The 17,522-nt window shown below is 54.6% G+C and overlaps 1 protein-coding gene across 1 annotated transcript; it reads left to right on the forward strand.

Annotated features, from left to right (window-relative positions):
• The first annotated feature begins 7,551 nt into the window (after window positions 1-7,551).
• On the forward strand, window positions 7,552-11,277 carry PRR18 (proline rich 18). The gene is made up of 2 exons (XM_060115265.1): window positions 7,552-7,937; window positions 8,035-11,277. Exon 2 carries the CDS (start codon window positions 8,066-8,068, stop codon window positions 8,888-8,890), a length of 825 nt encoding a protein of 274 aa, XP_059971248.1. The 5' UTR covers window positions 7,552-7,937; window positions 8,035-8,065; the 3' UTR covers window positions 8,891-11,277.
• The last annotated feature ends 6,245 nt before the right edge of the window (window positions 11,278-17,522 follow it).

Below are 17,522 nucleotides of genomic sequence, written 5' to 3' on the forward strand. Positions count from 1 at the left end.
ACTTACGCAATCTTTCTGCAGAAAAACGTGTAAGATACAATCTCTGTCCTAATAATGGGGCTGAGCACAAATCCGTGAAGGATGAGAGGCCGAGTAACAGTGCAAGCATTTATTTATCCGTGTGCTTGCTGTTCAGGGTGCGAGCCCGGACACAGAGCCGGCCGCCTGGCCGCCCGAGGAGGAGGGCTGACCGGCCGGGTCGGGGCCGGGAAGCGGCTCTCACCCCGCCGCGCCGCCGAGGAGGGAGAGCCTGCGTGGCCGGGCCGGAGCCTGGGGGCGAGGCCGCTCCCCCTCCTCCCGCAGCTCTCCCGCCGGCGCCCCCGGCCCATGGCTGCGCCAGCGCGTCTGCAGGGAAGGGGCCTGGGGCCGGGCCGGCACCACACCTCCCTGGGCAGAGGGAAGGCGGCCTCGGTGAGGAGAGCGGGGGAGGACGGGCTCCCGGGTGGGTGCGGGAGGACTTGCTGAGTCGGTGAGGGGTCTGCTGGGGACCAGCACGAGGGCTGGGCTGGTGAGCAGAGAGCAGACACACCCCGTCCTGGACGGGGTCCTCGTCTCCAGTCGAGCCCACGGTTGGAGTCGTGCTTTAGAGCCACGTGTCCGCAGAGCCGACTGGAAGCCCGTTGCTGTGTGGGTGCGGAGGATCCCGGGACAGGGCACAGAGCAGCTTCGGTGAAGACGTGCTCCGTGGAGGCGGGGCGTGGCCTCGGGCCGGGGGGCGGGTCACTGAGTCCGCTGAGATGGTGCGGGAGGTTCAGAGCCCTGAGACAGCCAGGCTGCGGCCCCTCGGAGCTCCCCGGCTTCACGGGGACCCTCTGTCCAGCCAGGCGGCAGCAGCGTCCCCCACGTAGCTGCTCCGTGTCCCCCTACAGGGGCTGGAGGGACAGCACAGTGGGCTTCAGAGCCTGTCGGCGTGAGTGGGACACGGTGCACGTGTGACCCCAGCAGGAAGGACGGCGTCAGAGGTGTGCCCGCGCCCGCGCCGGGCCCTGCCTTGCGTGGAAGTGCGGACCAGTCTCTCATTACTCGCAGAATTCCTCGTCGGACTTCTTCCGGCAACCCTTCAGCACGGGGGTCCCCCTTGGGAGGGGGCCTGTCGTGGTCGGAGGTCCAAATCCACAGTAGGATCATCCCCAGAGCAGCCCTCACCTCCGGGTCCCCGCTGGCCCTGCGGCCGGCCGGCAATGCACACGGAGAGTACGGCGGCCCGGGCACCTGCCTGCGCCGCCCTCTCGGCCTCCCCGAGAGCAATTCGTGCTGCGGTCCCCTGGCGGGTCCCTGGGGAGGCTCCCCTCGTCCCCGCACGGTGTGCAAACCTTAGCGTTCGTTCCTGTGTCCCATCGCTTTTGCCACCTCCTCAAAGGCACTCCCCCCTGTAACCCCTGAGGGGCCTCTGCTTGAGGCCACGGCAGCCGTCAGGAGGGGAAGCGGAGCTCAGTGACCTTCACCAAGACTGCCCACAGCTTGGCCACCCTTAGGAGGACAGCGTGTCTCGGACATGGGGTGGCCCTCCCACGTCTGGCTATTCGAGCGTGGGCAAGGTGCTTACCCCCGTCAGCTTCCATTTCCTCATCTCAAGAAAATGGCTAAAAATGGGGTTCTACTGGTGTTTGCCTGGCAGGACGGCTGGGAGGAATAAAGGAGCGAGCAGTGCCTGGCAGCAGACGGACCATTAAAAAAGCCTGCGGGCATCTGTTGGAAAGGCTGCTTTACACTCATCTCTGCGAGCCTTTGGGACACAGTGCATTGTACCCGAGGGGCCCCAGAGTGACCCTCAGGACTGCGGGAGGGGACGCCCAGCCCTACAGGCCCGAGGGCGTCAGGATCGCCGTGTAGGAGCTTCCGCGGGAAGCGGTGCCAAGGGTGTCCTGCTGGAAATGGCGGCGATGACAGGGCTTTGGGGCGGCCTCTCAGGTCCTGGGGCGTCAGTGGCTGGCATCCAGTCGGGAGCTGGGCTGGGAGATGACGGGCCCCGTGTGGCAGTGTCCGCAGAGGACGCGTGGGGGTCTGGGAGAAGGACCCGCACCGGAGTCGGGGCGGGGCAGGGCGAAGAGACGGCTGCTCCTGTTTGCAGATCCTTCATCTTCTCTATCCCCGACTCGTGTGACCCGGGAAGATGGGGACTTCGCTCTGTTCTTCTCTTCCAGTGGTAATTAAGCCATCTCTTGACATATGAACTAGCCGTGAAAACATCTGCAAAGTCATTTAAAATCGCAGTCTGCTTCTACAAAGCCACTTTAAGGCTGTCGTTGCACCTGCAGTGCTGGATTGGGGCTACGGGACACATACGGGAGTCGCGGCCCACGTGGGACTGTCCGCGTTAAAGAGCGCCATCCTCAGTGGCCTTCTCGCCATCCTTAACTTAGGCACTTTTCTTTCAAGTGAATTATTTAAGGAACAGCTTACAGCGAGATGCATTTGTGGGGTGGGGAAGCACATGACGCCACCTGCCTCTCGTGGAGACTGTCTAGTGCTTGTATTTAACGTGTCATGGGATGCGCGGAGGTGAGCAGGGGTGCAGTCACACAGAAGGGTTCCGCCCTGAGAAAGCACACTCACCTGCGGGTAATGTGGGCGGCGAGGCCCCAGCGAGGCCCACCTGCCCAGGTGACCGCAGCGGGGCCTCCGCAGGGCCGCTCGGACCACTGCTTTTCTGTCCTCCACCCCGGTTTCTTTCAGTCCACCAGGACTGCAGCCACCTAACTCCATTTCTCCAGGTTAGTTTCCCAGAAGCATCCGCTGGCCTGGGGTTTCTAAGAAAGCGTTCATCAGCACGCACGTTCCGAGCACAGGATAAATAAGACTTACAGCTGCTGCTTCTCCCTGCCCTATGGGAAGACTCTAAGTACATTTCATACATCTAAAAACCTGAGCTTTGCAAGAAAAAAGGGGTAATATAAACTGAAGGCGTATCATTTTTAATAGTACAGCTTGTGACTTTTCTTCCTGTATGATCTCATGTTTTTACTTGCTTCCCTTTTTTCCAGGTTGTTACAAGAAGGAACCAAGTATTAAGTTTTGCTTTCAAAGAGGAGGACATGATGATGGTTGGCGACATCAGAGAGGGGTTCCTTGTGCCTCCTGGCAGGCAGTGTAGCAGTTCTCAGTGTGGCCCAGGCCAGTGACATGCCTGGGCGTCCCGGAGACCCTTTCAGGGTCCACTTAGGTAATTACCCCAAGACACTGCACTGTTCACTCTACCGTGAGTGCACAGCGGAGTCACGAGGCTGTGGGCGTGCGATCGCACAGGGATGGAGCGCAGAGCCCACCACTCATCTCTGACTTGTTTGTTTTAGAAAATATTATTTGCATTAAATGTATTAGTAAACATTTTTTTAAAGTCTCGGTTTAAATTTTTTTTTGTTTTAATCCTTAAGCCAACTATTTTTTTTAATTATTAAGTTATTTTTGGCTGTGTTGGGTCTTCGTTGCTGCACGTGGGCTTTCTCTAGTTGCGGTGAGCGGGGGCTACTCTTCGTTGTGGTGCGCGGGCTTCTCACTGCAGTGGCCTCTCTTGTTGCGGAGCAGGGGCTCTAGGTGTGCGGGCTTCAGTAGTTGTGGCTCGTGGGCTCTAGAGCGCAGGCTCAGTAGTTGTGGCTCACGAGCTTAGTTGCTCCGTGACATGTGGGATCTTCCCGGACCAGGGCCGTGTCCCCTGCATTGACAGGCGGATTCTCAACCACTGCGCCACCAGGGAAGCCCCTCGGTTTAAATTCTTAACAAGGTTAACATCAGTAGATAGAGGCCACAGAACAGAAGCTCTTTGGGTCCTGAGGGTGTAAAGGGGTCTTGAGACCCACTGGCGCTGAGTGGTGAGCGTGCTTTGGGCTCTCACTCCCTGGACGGGTATCACCCCCGCCATGCTGTGGGGCTACTTGGGTAAACCTTGGTTTCTTCATCTGTAAAATGCAAGTGTTACTGGTTCTTCTCTCATAAGACTCTCAAGAGGTTTCAATGCAGTAATCTAGATAAAGCGGATTATTATCTTAATGATGAGAAAAAAGAAAGACTAAAGCAAATAATATCTGAACAATTTCCTAAATGTTTTCTACTCGCGAAGGCTTTCACAGTAACAGACCAGTATCCCAAGGAGAAATGGAGGTGTTTTTCAGTTACTGGCCAAATCCTCTATGTCTCAGTAATAAAATAGGATTTTTAAAACTAGAATGAGCTTTCCATGTTTTAAAATTCAGATTTAGTTTTAGTTCTAGATGTTGGATCTAGAACATTTACTTCTCACTCCATTAAGTAAAATGCTTTCAGTCAAAATATAGAAATGGGAAGAGGTTGTAACTGGAAAAATAAGATTGATTTATTTTCCTCTTTGGAATTTTTCTGAACATTGAAGTATATGCCTTAGCAGAACCAAGAACCTAAAAAGTTAATGAGGAAAATGAAACATTTCTTGAAATAATGGCTAACTTCCTGGTATTATGGTGCGATCACTGGCTGTAATTTAATCAACTGGTAACTCCGTGGTGATGACCAGTTGATCACAACATGTCTGTGTGATAGAGAGCACACGTCCATTTTGGATGTATCTGTGGGGTCCCGATGTGAAGTGGGAGCATGTCTCCAGCCCTTATGTGCAGAGCGGGGTCACCACACCACAGCCTCCATAATTTTCAGTTCGGTTTCCATCCTGTGGACCAGTAATCCTCTATAATTTTACTTGGGCCTGGATATACTCTTCTTGCTATTTTATTTTAATGATTGAAATAGTTTCTGCATTTATATTACTCATCCTGGAAATACTTTAAAGGGTTGTTACAGTGAAAAGTCTTTGTCCATACACTGACTCTGCTACAATAGTAGGAGAAAACCTTACCATTAATTTCCAAACAGTGGAAAAGTATTGTCATTGTTTATTTGAAATTTGAAAATAGAATAAACATAATTTGAAAATTAAATATCATAAGTAAAAAATGTGGACAGTTCAAATACATATGTTTGATTTTTCCTTTCAAATTAACAAGTTTATTTGAAATAGTAAATTTCACATCCTTGAGGTGAAATGTAATCATCGTGTATTTTGGAGATCAACTCTTGTACTCTGGTGATCCCAGAAACGTGTTTGTGAAACTGATAAGCTTATGACAGTATTCTAGTGCTAAGTTTTACTATTTAATATATAAACGGTTTATCCCCAATGTTGTGTTCTGGGCTTGTTATGCAAAATCCTATGTAAATTATGAATTAAATTGTGCTATATTTCTTGACTAATCCCTTTTCCTTCTGAACCTAAGTTTGGCAATCTTCTTCTGGTGTGACTTGCCTTACTGGTAACTGTCACCGGCTAGCAACTCAACCAAACAGAATGTGTAAATAGATTCTTTAACAGCTAGCTGCTCGTGACAGCGCTGAGACCCGTGCTGTCTTCCCAGGCTCCCTCCCAGGCCCTTGCTGGGGTTTCTAGTCTCTAATTTTCGAGGGGCTGGAGGTTTCAGGTAGAAGAGGTCGCTGGCAGGGACCAGTAATGCTGTCATTTGGGTGCTTTAGCAGAGTCTGTGGGCCGGAGTCCCTTCAGAAATGCTAACTGCCCTGTGGCTCCTGGGACAGCAGACCACCTGCCACGAGGCACGGGAACTCCTCTTCCCCCACGGGTTGGGGGAACTCTGGGGCCTTCAGCGGGGAGCGGGCAGAGGAGTGCCCTTCCGACTCGGGCGGTGATGGGGGGCAGGCACTCAGCACTTACTCTCCTGCCTCAGAGGTCTGGCAGATTGTAGCCTCCCAAGTCCCCGAGCTTCTGGGCTGGGACAAGACATGGGGGGCACTGGGAGAATCCCAGTGACCAGTCTGGTCAGATGTGCTGGGCAAACTGAGGACTCTGACTTTCTCTTGGGGGAAAGTGCTCAGTCTCTGCTGGTGTGGGTGGTGGAGGCTACTTACCCTCATCACCCCTGCCCAAAGCCTGTCCTTCTCTTCGTTAGTGTGATGGCTCAGATGCGGCTCTGGAACCCCCTTGCTGGGACTGAGGCTCATCTCCATCCCATTGGAGCCATGTATTGTTGGGAGGTGTTTCCACACCTAAGCCCCCATTTTCTAGTAGATTGGAGATAGTCAGAGGGGTCAGGAGAGTGCCTGCCATGTAGCACGTCAGTCACATCCCTTAGCTGTTATGAGATGCCAATCCACACTCATCTCCGACCCTCACCCTTCAACTGTCATTACTTCTGAAGCAGCCTAAGAATTAGGAAATCGGAAGGAGAGAAACCCAGTTGCTGATACAGTTATAGCTTTTGAACTGCTGGGGTCCCTACTCAAATCGCTGGGCGTCCAGCTACCGCTGGGCTGTGCCTGCAGAAGTGGTACCATAGCCCCCTCCTCATCCTCCGGCCTCCAGTCCCCCCGTCTTCACTGGCTTCACCTCATCTCCTGCCCTCCACGCTCCCGGCAGGAGTGTCCACCTGCTGCCACGGCTAACATACCTAGTCCACACCCACCCAGAAATACCTGGAATAAAATGCATATGTGATTTGGGGACCTACGACACAGATATCTTATGACCTAAACCGTCTCAAACGTATTCACCCAGGGCTATGGGAGGAGACGGGTTGCCTTCAGGCCCTGGTGGGGAAGGGGAGAAGGTCCATGTCTGGAAGCTGTGTTTGCGTATTTTATGGAGAAGAGGTAAACGGGGTGGGGGGACTAGTTTTGAGGGTGCTGGTGGAGATGATGGGGCCTAAACCTACCCCCGCCCCCAGCCGTCATGAGAAATGTTTCTGGTCAGCTATCAGTTTCCTTCTTGCTGTGTCTGACCCAGTGGGGACACGTGAGAGTAGGCAGGGGGCAAAGTGACCAGTGCCCTTGTGGCCCCGTGCCAGGACAGGAGCGTTCAGAGAGCTGGGCGGGACCGCTGGGGCCGTTGGTCACAAACGAGTTTACCCACATTTGAATGCTCTTAGCTAAGCTGGGGCCATACCCCACACAGCCTACTTACGTTCCTGGGTTAGCCCAGAAGCGCATATCCTATGGGAAATGTTTTTTTGCGGATCTAAACAACCAACAGTTCTCCATAAGTAATGCAGGGACTGCTTGTATGAAACTTTGACTTTATGACATATTGCTCTGTAATTATTCACTGAATTATTCATGTATTCAAAAACGTTTGAATATCGGAGTGTTTTCATGTCTCTACCACTAGAATCGAAGTTGACAGTGAAGTTGTCTCATTCATTCTGAACCACTGTTGCGGCAATAAATACTCGCCTTTGCTCACAGGAATCACTCCTGAAAAGAGCTTAATGCCTGGTACTTCCTATATCATGATTTAACTGAAACTGGCCTATTTTGCCTATTCAAGGAAAACTAGGTTTTTAATTTTAAAATGACAGTCCTTCAGCAGTGGCATCAACATTATATAAAAACAAAAGCAGGAAGATTCCCTGAAACGCCTTTTCCCCACCTCTGAGCTCCAGCCAGCTTTCTCCTCCGACACCGGACTGCGAGGCCGGCCCGGCCAGAGGTACCACCCGCCGCCGCCGCCGCCGCCTGGCCCACCATCATAAAGGCACCGAGAGGCTGCTCAGGATTTTCTCTCCAACGTGCAAGGACTCCGCCTAGGGCTTAGGACACGCCCGGTTCTCCCCGCCTCTGGTGGATTAAAACTAGCCCCTGGCGGTGGAAGGCCAGCTGGGGAGCCTCGCCCGGTCCAGTCGCTCGTGACACCAGCCGGGCGCAGCGGCTCCTCGCCCCGCCGCGTCCTCGGCCACCGCGCTCGGCTCCTTCTCCCGCCGGCGCGTCTGGCTCGGCGTGGCCCGGGCGGCCGGTGCTGTGCCCGCCGTGCCGGGCGAGGAGACCCGAGTCGGGGCAGAGCCCCCGGCCCCGGAAGGGAGGGAGGAAGGAAGGAGGGAAGGAAGGAGGGAGGGGTGCCTTGGCGTGAAGCCCTGGGTGTGGACGCCGGGACGTGAGGAAGCCGGAGATGCTGCGGCCGGACCGAGGTGGGTGCGGAACGAGGACGAGGGCCCGACCCCGGCCACCCACGGGGAGGGCTCCGGGCCCCGCGCACCGGGACTAAAGCCGCCCCTCTCCTTCCAGGGCGCTGACGACCCGCCGGCCTGGCAGCACCATGCCGTTCCCGCCCCTGCCAACGCCGTCGCCCACCCCCGCCCCGGGGGTCCCGGCCGCGCGTCCGCCGCCCCGGAAGCCGGGCGCCCCCCGCAAAGCGGCCGTGCCCGCCTGCGCCCCGCCAGGGCCCTCGCCGCCCGCCGCGGCCGCGGAGAAGAAGAGGCGGCCCCCTGAGCGACCCCCGGTGCTGCTGTCCAGCTCCTGGCCCTCCGCCACCCTGAAGAGGCCGCCGGCCCGCCGCGCCCCGGGCCCGGGCTCCCCGCGCGCCCCGCCCCCGACCGCGCCCGGCCGCCCGCGCGCCCCGGCCCCGTGCGCGTCCCGGCCGGCCGGCTCCGGCGACGGCCCCGCGGAGACCGCCACCTCCGGGGCCGGGCCCGACGCCGCCCTGCGCTTCTCCCTGAGTCTCACGCCCGAGGCCGTGCTGGTCATCCAGCGGCGCCACCTGGAGAAGCAGCTGCTGGCGCGTGCCCGTCGGGCGGCGCCCGTGCCCTCGGCCGACGCCGGGCGCCCGCTTGCCCCCTGGCCCCGGGCCCGGGCCGCAGGCCTCGGCCGCCGCCCGCCCCTGCCCGGCGCCCCGCTGCTGCCCGGCGGCCTGCAGGACCCCGACCCCGGCCCGCGGCCCGCTGACCTGCGCCCGCTGCTCAAGGTGTCGCTGCTCAATGAGCGGCACAAGTACGACGACGTGGAGTACGAGGAGGAGGCCGCGGCCGCCGACGAGGGCCTGGTGCGCAAGTGCACCGAGTGGCTGCGCGGCGTGGAGTCGGCGGCTGCCGCGCGCGACCGGGCGGGGCCCCTGGACGCGCTGCCGCACCTGAGCTCGCTGTGACCGCGCCCCCGGGGAGACTCGGCCTCGCTGACGCCCCGCGCCCCTCCCGGGAGCCGAGGGGCCCACGCGGGACACGGCTCGCCTCTCCGACCCCGCGGCCCACCTCCCGCGGGGGGCGGACGGCCGCCGACCTCTCCCTGCCGCACGCCGGGGCCTGCGGGTCTGCCTTGTGCACCTGCGGGCCTCTTCCACGCCCACAGGTGTCCTCGGGGCTCGTGGTGGGGGGGGATGAGCGGGGGTGAAGGTGCCTCTCAGCTCCCACTCCTAAGGTTCGCGTAGGTCCCGGAGACCCTCTGCGGGGCGCGGGCCCCGGCGTGTGGGTGTCGCTCTGCGGGTGCGCGACGCCAGGTGCCCTGGTCCGAGCAGTGGGTGACAGCCACGTGTGGGTGCGGGGCGAACCAGGAGGGTGGCCGTCTGGTGCAGAGCTGGACACGGTGCTGCACTTAGGATTTTGTTTCTCCTGAGTAGAAACATGTCCCGGTGACTGGAAGGTCTGGGGGCTCAAGTGAACCGAACTTCCCAACGGGAAGGGGGAGGGTAGTGACCACCAGGAAGGTCCGCCTGGAGAGTGGGTGCTGTGACGGGCACAGTGCTCTGTGGTCACAACACTGACTCGTGGGGGCTTTCGAGCCCACATACACACTTACACACGCACTCACACATGCTTACCCTCACGCGCACTCAGCTCCCACACTCACTCGTGCTCTCATGCACACTTACACACCTCACACTCATGCTCCTGCAGGCACACGTGCTCACACATGCTCACACTCACACTGGTTCACATTTATGCTCTTGCAGTGCTCTCTCCACTCACAAAAGCTCACGCACGCGCGCACACACGACTTTCTGAAGCACGGCTGCGGGAATTGTTTTCAGCGTCTGGGGTAAGGTGTGAGCCGGAGCGAGGCTCAGCTTCTGGAAAATGCATCCTCTGTACTTGAAATGCTGCTCACAAATGTCTTTTGTGCTACAGAAGGGAAGGGTAGCCAGAGGGAGGGGGCAAAGTGCAGAGAGCTGGACCCACACGCAGGATGAGATGTGCCGAGCCAGAGAGCCACTTGTTTAGGGAGAAAAGGGGGGCGTGCAGAGCAGATGTGTGTTTTCAGTATTTTTCATCGCTGTGTGAAGATCAGTGACATGGTGGCTTTGTACAGTTGTATATAGTGATTTGAGAAAAGGAAATTTCTATTATTTGAACAAAGGGTAAGACTCCTCTGCCTTTCAGGAGTCACACTCTTCCCCACTAACTCCAGGCTGATTTCTAGATTTTTTTTTTCCATGCATCTGTTTCACTCGAAGGTTGAGAAGGGGGGAAAATGTTATAATCAGATAAAGCTCGTTATAGAAGAGTGTAATGTATTACCTCAATTTTGGACTTATTTTGTAAAAGTTAATAACTGGTTTAATGTTTATCTCATTAGACTTTAATGTGGCAAGTCTTGATTATATTTACATTGAAGCTTTACATTTTTAAAAACCAGTTTGTATTTTTCTTGTGGAGATCTTTGCTCTAATCTCGCTCTCTCGGGCCAGGCTAAGTCTAGGTAGACACGGAGCATCTAATTTTGTGGGAGCTAGATCAGCCGCCAGATGAGATGCAAAACCAAATACCCCGCCCACTGAATAGCTTGCCTCCTGTTTGAATGCACAGAGCTAGACTGTCTTTTATTTTAAATGAGTGTATTACTACCAGAGAGACAAAGTCAGCAATCGTTCGGAGGTGAAATTAAGACACGTGTCTCATGAATGCTCCGGGCACCCCCGGTGGCGTCTGCAGAGCTGGGTCCTGGGGGAGAAATGAAAGCTCGTTCTGGACGTCAATCAGCAGGTTGAGAGTGAACTGTGAGTTCAAAGTGGGCAGAGTCGTAACTTGGTCTCATTTGCACTTAGTGCAAATATCGGTGATTAAGAGGCCCAGGGTCCTGCCCATCGTGACAATTACAACATTTTAAAGACTTTCCTAAAGGAATTGACGTTTGCAGAGCGTCTTTCTGCGTCTGCCCATGTGTGTCTGGGTCCTGCTGCTGGTCATGCGTGGTCTTTGTGTCCCTGTGTTATCCTTTGTCTGTTTCCCTCTCCTCACCCTCCCCGCTTCTCTGGGCTCCTAGCCCCATCTCGCTCTTAACTGGCAGCAGTGAGACACCATGCACATTTTTCTCCCTTGCGACGTCGGGTAGAGTTGTGTGCCTTGTTCTTCACTTTAAATGCAGACGCGTGGAACATTTATATTACGCTGGTTGACGACCCTCAGTAAAAAGCGAGAAAGGTTCTACCCATGACACGTGATGTCTGTTCATGTTGTAACTGATGTTTTGAGGATGTTTTCTAAGTCACTGCGCTGCAGCTTCTTAATGCTTAAATAAAAGAGACATTTGATGACTGTATTTCTTTTTAGGAGGATATTAAACACTGGTCAGGAAGATATCACCGAGGTATTTAGAGATCTTCTGAGGGAATTCCCTGGCGGTGCAAGTGGTTAGGACTCGGCGCTTTCACTGCCGAGGGCGAAGGTTCAATCCCTGGTCAGGGAACTAAGATCCCACAAGCTGCGCAGTGAGGCCAAATGAATGAATGAATGAATGAATGAAGTTCATCTGAGATGGTCTCTGCGTGGCGCTGCCCCACCTGGGGCTCTGGACTTTCCAGGGGCTGGCAAAGGGTCATTGGCCTTAATTACTGCCAGCAGTGACCAGGATTTTAATCATTCTAACGCTAGTCAAAGAGCATTGTAATAAGGTTGGCAACGGTACTTAACCTCCTGTCGTGGCACAGACCCCTTGAAAGTTATATTCAAATATACTCCTAAGAATATGTTGCAGAGCGTCTTGCCGGAAAGCAGATGCGTCTTTTCCGGAAATAGCAGATGCCAGAAATCAGAAACTTCAGTTTTGTGGTTTCACGAGAAATGATACAATTCTGTGGAAGGTGGTGATCTGTGGGATCTGGTTATATTAAACTGACTCCGAAATTGTCATTTTTTTTTTTTTTTTTTTTTTCTGTACGCAGGCCTCCCACCGCTGTGGCCTCTCCCGTTGCGGAGCACAGGCTCCGGACGCGCAGGCTCAGCGGCCATGGCTCATGGCCCAGCCGCTCCGCGGCATGTGGGATCCTCCCGGACCGGGGCACGAACCCGTGTCCCCTGCATCGGCAGGCAGACTCTCAACCACTGCGCCACCAGGGAAGCCCTGAAATTGTAATTTTGTACCTTTGATGTTAGCATAGAGATTTCTGCCAACTGTGAAATGAGCAGTAAAAACACTTGCGTGTTACAGACCTGCACACAAACGCCTTGTCACCAGTGAGGTGCCCAGAGTGGCCTGGTTCAGACCAGCATTACCTTTGTCCAGATGCTGACCGGTGAAGAGGGCTGCTGTTCCCATGGCCTGGCATGGTGGCCCTGTGCTTAGCTTAGAGACTGAGCACCTCCCCAGTGTGGTCCAGGAGAATGTTCTTTTGGAGGTTAAAGGTGGCCCTTTGGAGCCTTCCAGCCTGCTGTTCTTTGTCAGCCATCTCTCATTAAATTTCTGAGTCTCGGGCCTCCCTGGTGGCGCAGTGGTTAAGAGTCCGCCTGCCGATGCAGGGGATACGGGTTCGTGCCCCGGTCTGGGAGGATCACATATGCCGCGGAGCGGCTGGGCCCGTGAGCCATGGCCGCTGGGGCTGCGCATCCGGAGCCTGTGCTCCGCAACGGGAGAGGCCACAACAGTGAGAGGCCCGCATACCGCAAAAAGAAAAAAAAAAAAAAAAAAAAATTTCTGAGTCTCCATCTCTTAAGTGTTATGGGGATAAGAGGACACAGTGGATCCTGGTAAGGATTATGCTGAGGTGTGTGTGAAGCATTTGGGACCACGTGGTGCATCCCCAGCTCAAGGTCAGCTGTAATTACTACTTCAAAGGATCTTTACTATCCAAAAACATGATTCTCTGGCACTTATGTGTGCAAAATCAAAACCCTCCCTGGCTACAGTATTCTGAGATTTTTCTCTCTAACCATTTAATGCACATGTGTGGCGAGGGCTAAAGATTTATTTTCCTGAGGAGTTTAAAATAAAAGCCTGTCTTGTGGTTCACCTCCCTATTTCAGACTTATTTCAAGCCGAACACAAAATTTATCTCTGAGCTTCCTGGTAGCAAAGGCAAAATTTAAAGTAGTGAGCTGTTAATTTCCATATCTAATAACAAGACACACTAACACATTACAAGAGACAAACCTTTTCTTAGAGAAAACTATTTCTGTGTTATGTATATATTTGTATTACATACAATATGGTAGACCGAATCCTTAAATGCAGTTCCAGAAGATGCATAAATGTTCTTCATATTACTCTTAGTTCTTTTTTTTTTTTTTTTTTTTTTTTGCGGTACACGGGCCTCTCACTGTTGTGGCCTCTCCTGTTGCAGAGCACAGGTTCCGGACGTGCAGGCTCAGCAGCCATGGCTCATGGGCCCAGCCGCTCCGCGGCATGTGGGATCCTCCCGGACCGGTGCATGAACCCGTGTCCCCTGCATCGGCAGGCGGACTCTCAACCACTGCACCACCAGGGAAGCCCTACTCTTAGTTCTTAATGAAAGCCAATGGGATAATTCAGTTGCATCCTCTCCCATGTTGGGCCGTCCCACCTGATGGAGGTGGATTATATGGAAACCTGCAAAAAAAATAATAGTCTTTAGGAAGTAGTTTTAGATCTGCTTAACTATTTAGCAACAACTAGCCTAAAACACCAGAAAATTGTCTGCAAATCAGTTCCCAAGCTTGTTGGTCTCAAGACCAAAACTTTTAAACATATTACGCTTAAAAGTTATTGAAGGAGGCCAAAGAGCTTAAATCCATGCAGATTATATTTCTATCAATACTTCTTGTATTAGAAATACAAACCAAGACCCTAGAAGAACCTGGGGACCCTCAGAAGCCCCTGGAGCCCGCTTTGAGAACCACTCGTTTCCACCGTGTATATCATCCGTTCCTGCTGCCTGTCATCTCTGCGCGGGGTGGAGGCCTACGTCTGAAATCCTGGGGAAGCACTTGAAGACACAGACCATCCAGACCCCATCTAGACGTCCTAATTCAGCAGACCTCAGGTGGGGCCGGCTCAGACATCAGGACCAGCTTCGGGGCAGCTCGGGGCCCAGCAGCCTCAGACGGCAGCTCTCGTGGGCTCTTGCTCCAGCAGAAGGGGACCCGGCAGCCGCGTGGCCTGCAGGGACCACCGTGGGCGACTCAGGCCGACTGCGTGGCGCCAGCACTGCTGCAGCCCTTCTGCGTTCGGAAACCCACGTGCGGCGTTAGATTCCCTCTGCCTGAAATGGCCGCAGTGCGCTCTACCTGGTGGAGACGCCCGGGAAAAGACAGAGACAGGGCTTGCAGCCTCTGCGGGATTCCCGGAGGGGCCTCCCCACGTGCCCCAGGTGGAGCCTCCGCAAGTAGGAGGCTCGGGATGCAGCGCCAGCTGCAAGGACACAGCAGCCTTCTCTCTATCTGCAGATGTAGAAAATGAGTCCTAGAGGGGAAAGCAACTCACACCAGCACCTGTACCACCACCCGGTCATAGAGCTGACCTCATACCCAGGTCTCCGGATTCAACTTCTTAACCTTCACACAGAGGGTCTAGTGAATGTGGAGGGCACGTGGGCGAGCGTGGGGAGGACCCTCACACGGTGCCCCTTCCAGGAACCTCCCTCAGTGGGTTTTGGGAATCTTGAATTTTCCGTGGAGCATAGATTAAAACCTTTTATAGACAAAGATCACACCAGAAATCAACAAAGTAGGACAGTTACAATAGAGAAAACTTACAAAGCCCTAAGTTGGTTCTTTTTAAAGATTAGATAAAATGAGGGACTTCCCTGGCAGTCCACTGGTTTAGACTCTGAGCTTCCACAACAGGGGACGCGGGTTCGAACCCTGGTCCAGGAACTAAGATCCTGCATGCTGTGCAGCGTGACCACAAAAAAAAAAAAAAAAAAAGCGTCTAGCGTGACTGATAAAGAGAGAAAAAAAACCCCACAAATTGCCAAGATCAGAAGTAAGAGGAGGGATTTAACTGCAATCTTACAGATTTTAAAAGGGCAGTTAACCCAGGAGACAGAGGAGGCCTGCCTCCCCACCCACCGCCAACAGGACTGGTCAGAGCAGGCGCTAGCCAACGTGTTCTCTTAGCGTTTATTAGTGTTCGGTGTTTATTTTAGAAAAAGTTCCTTTCCAAGGTCAATATCTAGTTGGCCAAACAGTAAAAACAGCTGATATTTGCATGTCTGAGGCATAAATGTTTATTTTGCATTGTGATTCAGTTGGATGCAAGGAGGATTTTGCTTGTCTCCTTAAGCAAAAGATTAAACAGAAAGCCTCCAACATACAGTCACAAATATGCTGGAAAAAATAACTTCCCTTTTGCAAGGAGAGCCTGGTTTGCGGGCCACGTCACTCACAGTGCGGGGCCTCTCCTGTGCCCTGGGCATCGCCCCTCTCCTCCCCGGGGCCGCTCGGGCTCACTCTTTCCCCACAGCGAGCTGTGCTCTGTCGAGCCACTGGCTTTAGTCTCTGCCCTGGTCCCTGGCGCTGTGCATCTGCCTGCCTGCAGCCCTGTTTTGCCTTTTTATTGCATCAATAATAACACTAGCCTTCATTTCAGAGCTCTTACATTCATCACCAATTTGGATGAAACTCTTTGGCCAATTTCATAGACAAAAGGGGCACCTGTGATGTGTCCCAAGCGCTCAGGTATGAGTGGCAACAACCAAACTGTGGCCAGTGCTCCACGGTGCTGGGGCGGCAGAGGGGGGTGTGCCGCCCCTCCCCCCGGCTGCTGTGTCCCATGCCCACAGGGAAGCATCCAGGGAAGTCTGCCCAGGATGCCTCCTGACCTGGACTCTGTAGTTTCACGAGTTAGTTTCACTCTGTAGTTTCACGAGTCGGGGGGGCCGCACCCTCCAGTTATGATGCTTGTGAGGTGTTACAGACAGTCACCTGAGACTCACGGGTGTGTCACACAGCAGAGGGGTTGGGATGGGGTGATGTGGTCTCCAGGCCAAAAACATGAAAACCTTATGCAGGGACTTGCTGAAAAGGTGCTCTTAGAAGAAATCAACTTTCTGGGTGAAAGAGAAAGCAGACCCTGAGGGAGACTCAGTGACCCTGAGGGTCTCTGTGTCCAGGTGTCACATGGTGATGCCGGTGGGCTGGCAGCACCGAGCCCAGTGCCTGGCCCATCCCTGGTCCCCATGTTCTCAGTGACCTCCTCGGTCATTGCCTTCCCGGCTTCCCCCTCTGGACCAGGGCGATGGGAGCTCCAGCCGGGGGTCCGGGCCTGGCACGTGGTGACGCGGTGATCGCCTTCATTGGGCACAGACCCCTGAACATGACCCCGCTGACTGCAGCGCCGCACCAACAGAGAAGGCCCAGCCAGAGAGTTCTGGAACAATCTCTTAGTGGTGGGGGCAGGCCTTCCAACAAAGGGCTCACTCATGACCAAGCACAGCCAGTACCCACTGCTGTGCTGTCCCGGGGCCCGCAGAGAAACACCACGGGTGATGGAAGGGCCAACGATAGACAATCAGATGATTTCATCCTTGTTATAAAGCACAGCTGTCCCGGGCAGACTGGCCGGCGGGCACCCACCGCCCCACGGTCGAAGCTACGTTAAGGAGATTGTTTCACCCACGTTCCTCACTTTCCGTCTCCACAGAAGGCATGTCTGAAAGTCAGGGGCACCTTTTCAAGGACGCTTGTCTGTTCTCAGAGCGTAGCAGCTCCTGGCAGAACTTACACCCGCTCTTCCACTAACAACAGAATATTTGACCAAATTTGAGAAAAAATGCCTTCAAAATGTTAAATATGCAGCACAAAGAGAAGGGACCCCTCATCGGTAGAAAGGAAAGACGAACAGACGTCCGGGCAAAAACGGAGTTGTGATTACATGAGTGAGTGATGCTTCGCCATTTGTGGTCTTCTAGCTGCACTGACCTTTGTTCTAGACTCACCAGTAGATCCTCGTTAGGAAAGTAAATGAGCTGGGAAATGGCCGGGGTCGGCCCGGTGTACGGATGCTCCGCACCGCCCCGTCGCTGAGCTAAGCGTGCATGCGCTTACTGTCAGTGGCCTGAAGATTCTAGTTCTGCCCTAAAACGCAGATAAGTCTACATACAGCTGTGCACGCAAGGCCGACAGGAGGTGGCCCGTTTGCTCCAGGACAAGCTGTGGGATGTTTTCTCCCGGGGGATGGAGTGGGGAGCATGATGCATCTGAGGAGGTGGAGGCTGGGCGGAGCGTCAGGGCCGGGAGAGTTGGGATGGAGGATCCGGACAGCGGCGTCCACTGTCGCCGTCGTCGTGTCTGCCAGCCCTGCAGGGGGGGGGGGGCAGGAGAAAGCCGGTGAGCAGGGAGGGGGCGGCCCACCGGGGGCGGGCTCTGTAACGTGCCCAGGGGTCCCCGTGGCCCACCCTCCTGGGCAGGGCACAGGCCAGGCCCCCTCCCAAACCTCCCTCATCCTCATCCCCCGGGTCCGAGCAAACTCTCCAAAGCTTTAGGCAGTTCTGATCCCTCTCTACGGAAAACACCCTGAGTCCGTTTTTCAGGAAACACACCCACATCAGTACCATGACATCACTGTTCAAACATATATTTGAGCGTAAGACA

Source organism: Mesoplodon densirostris, chromosome 12, assembly GCF_025265405.1.
Source record: "Mesoplodon densirostris isolate mMesDen1 chromosome 12, mMesDen1 primary haplotype, whole genome shotgun sequence".
NCBI lineage: Eukaryota > Metazoa > Chordata > Mammalia > Artiodactyla > Ziphiidae > Mesoplodon > Mesoplodon densirostris.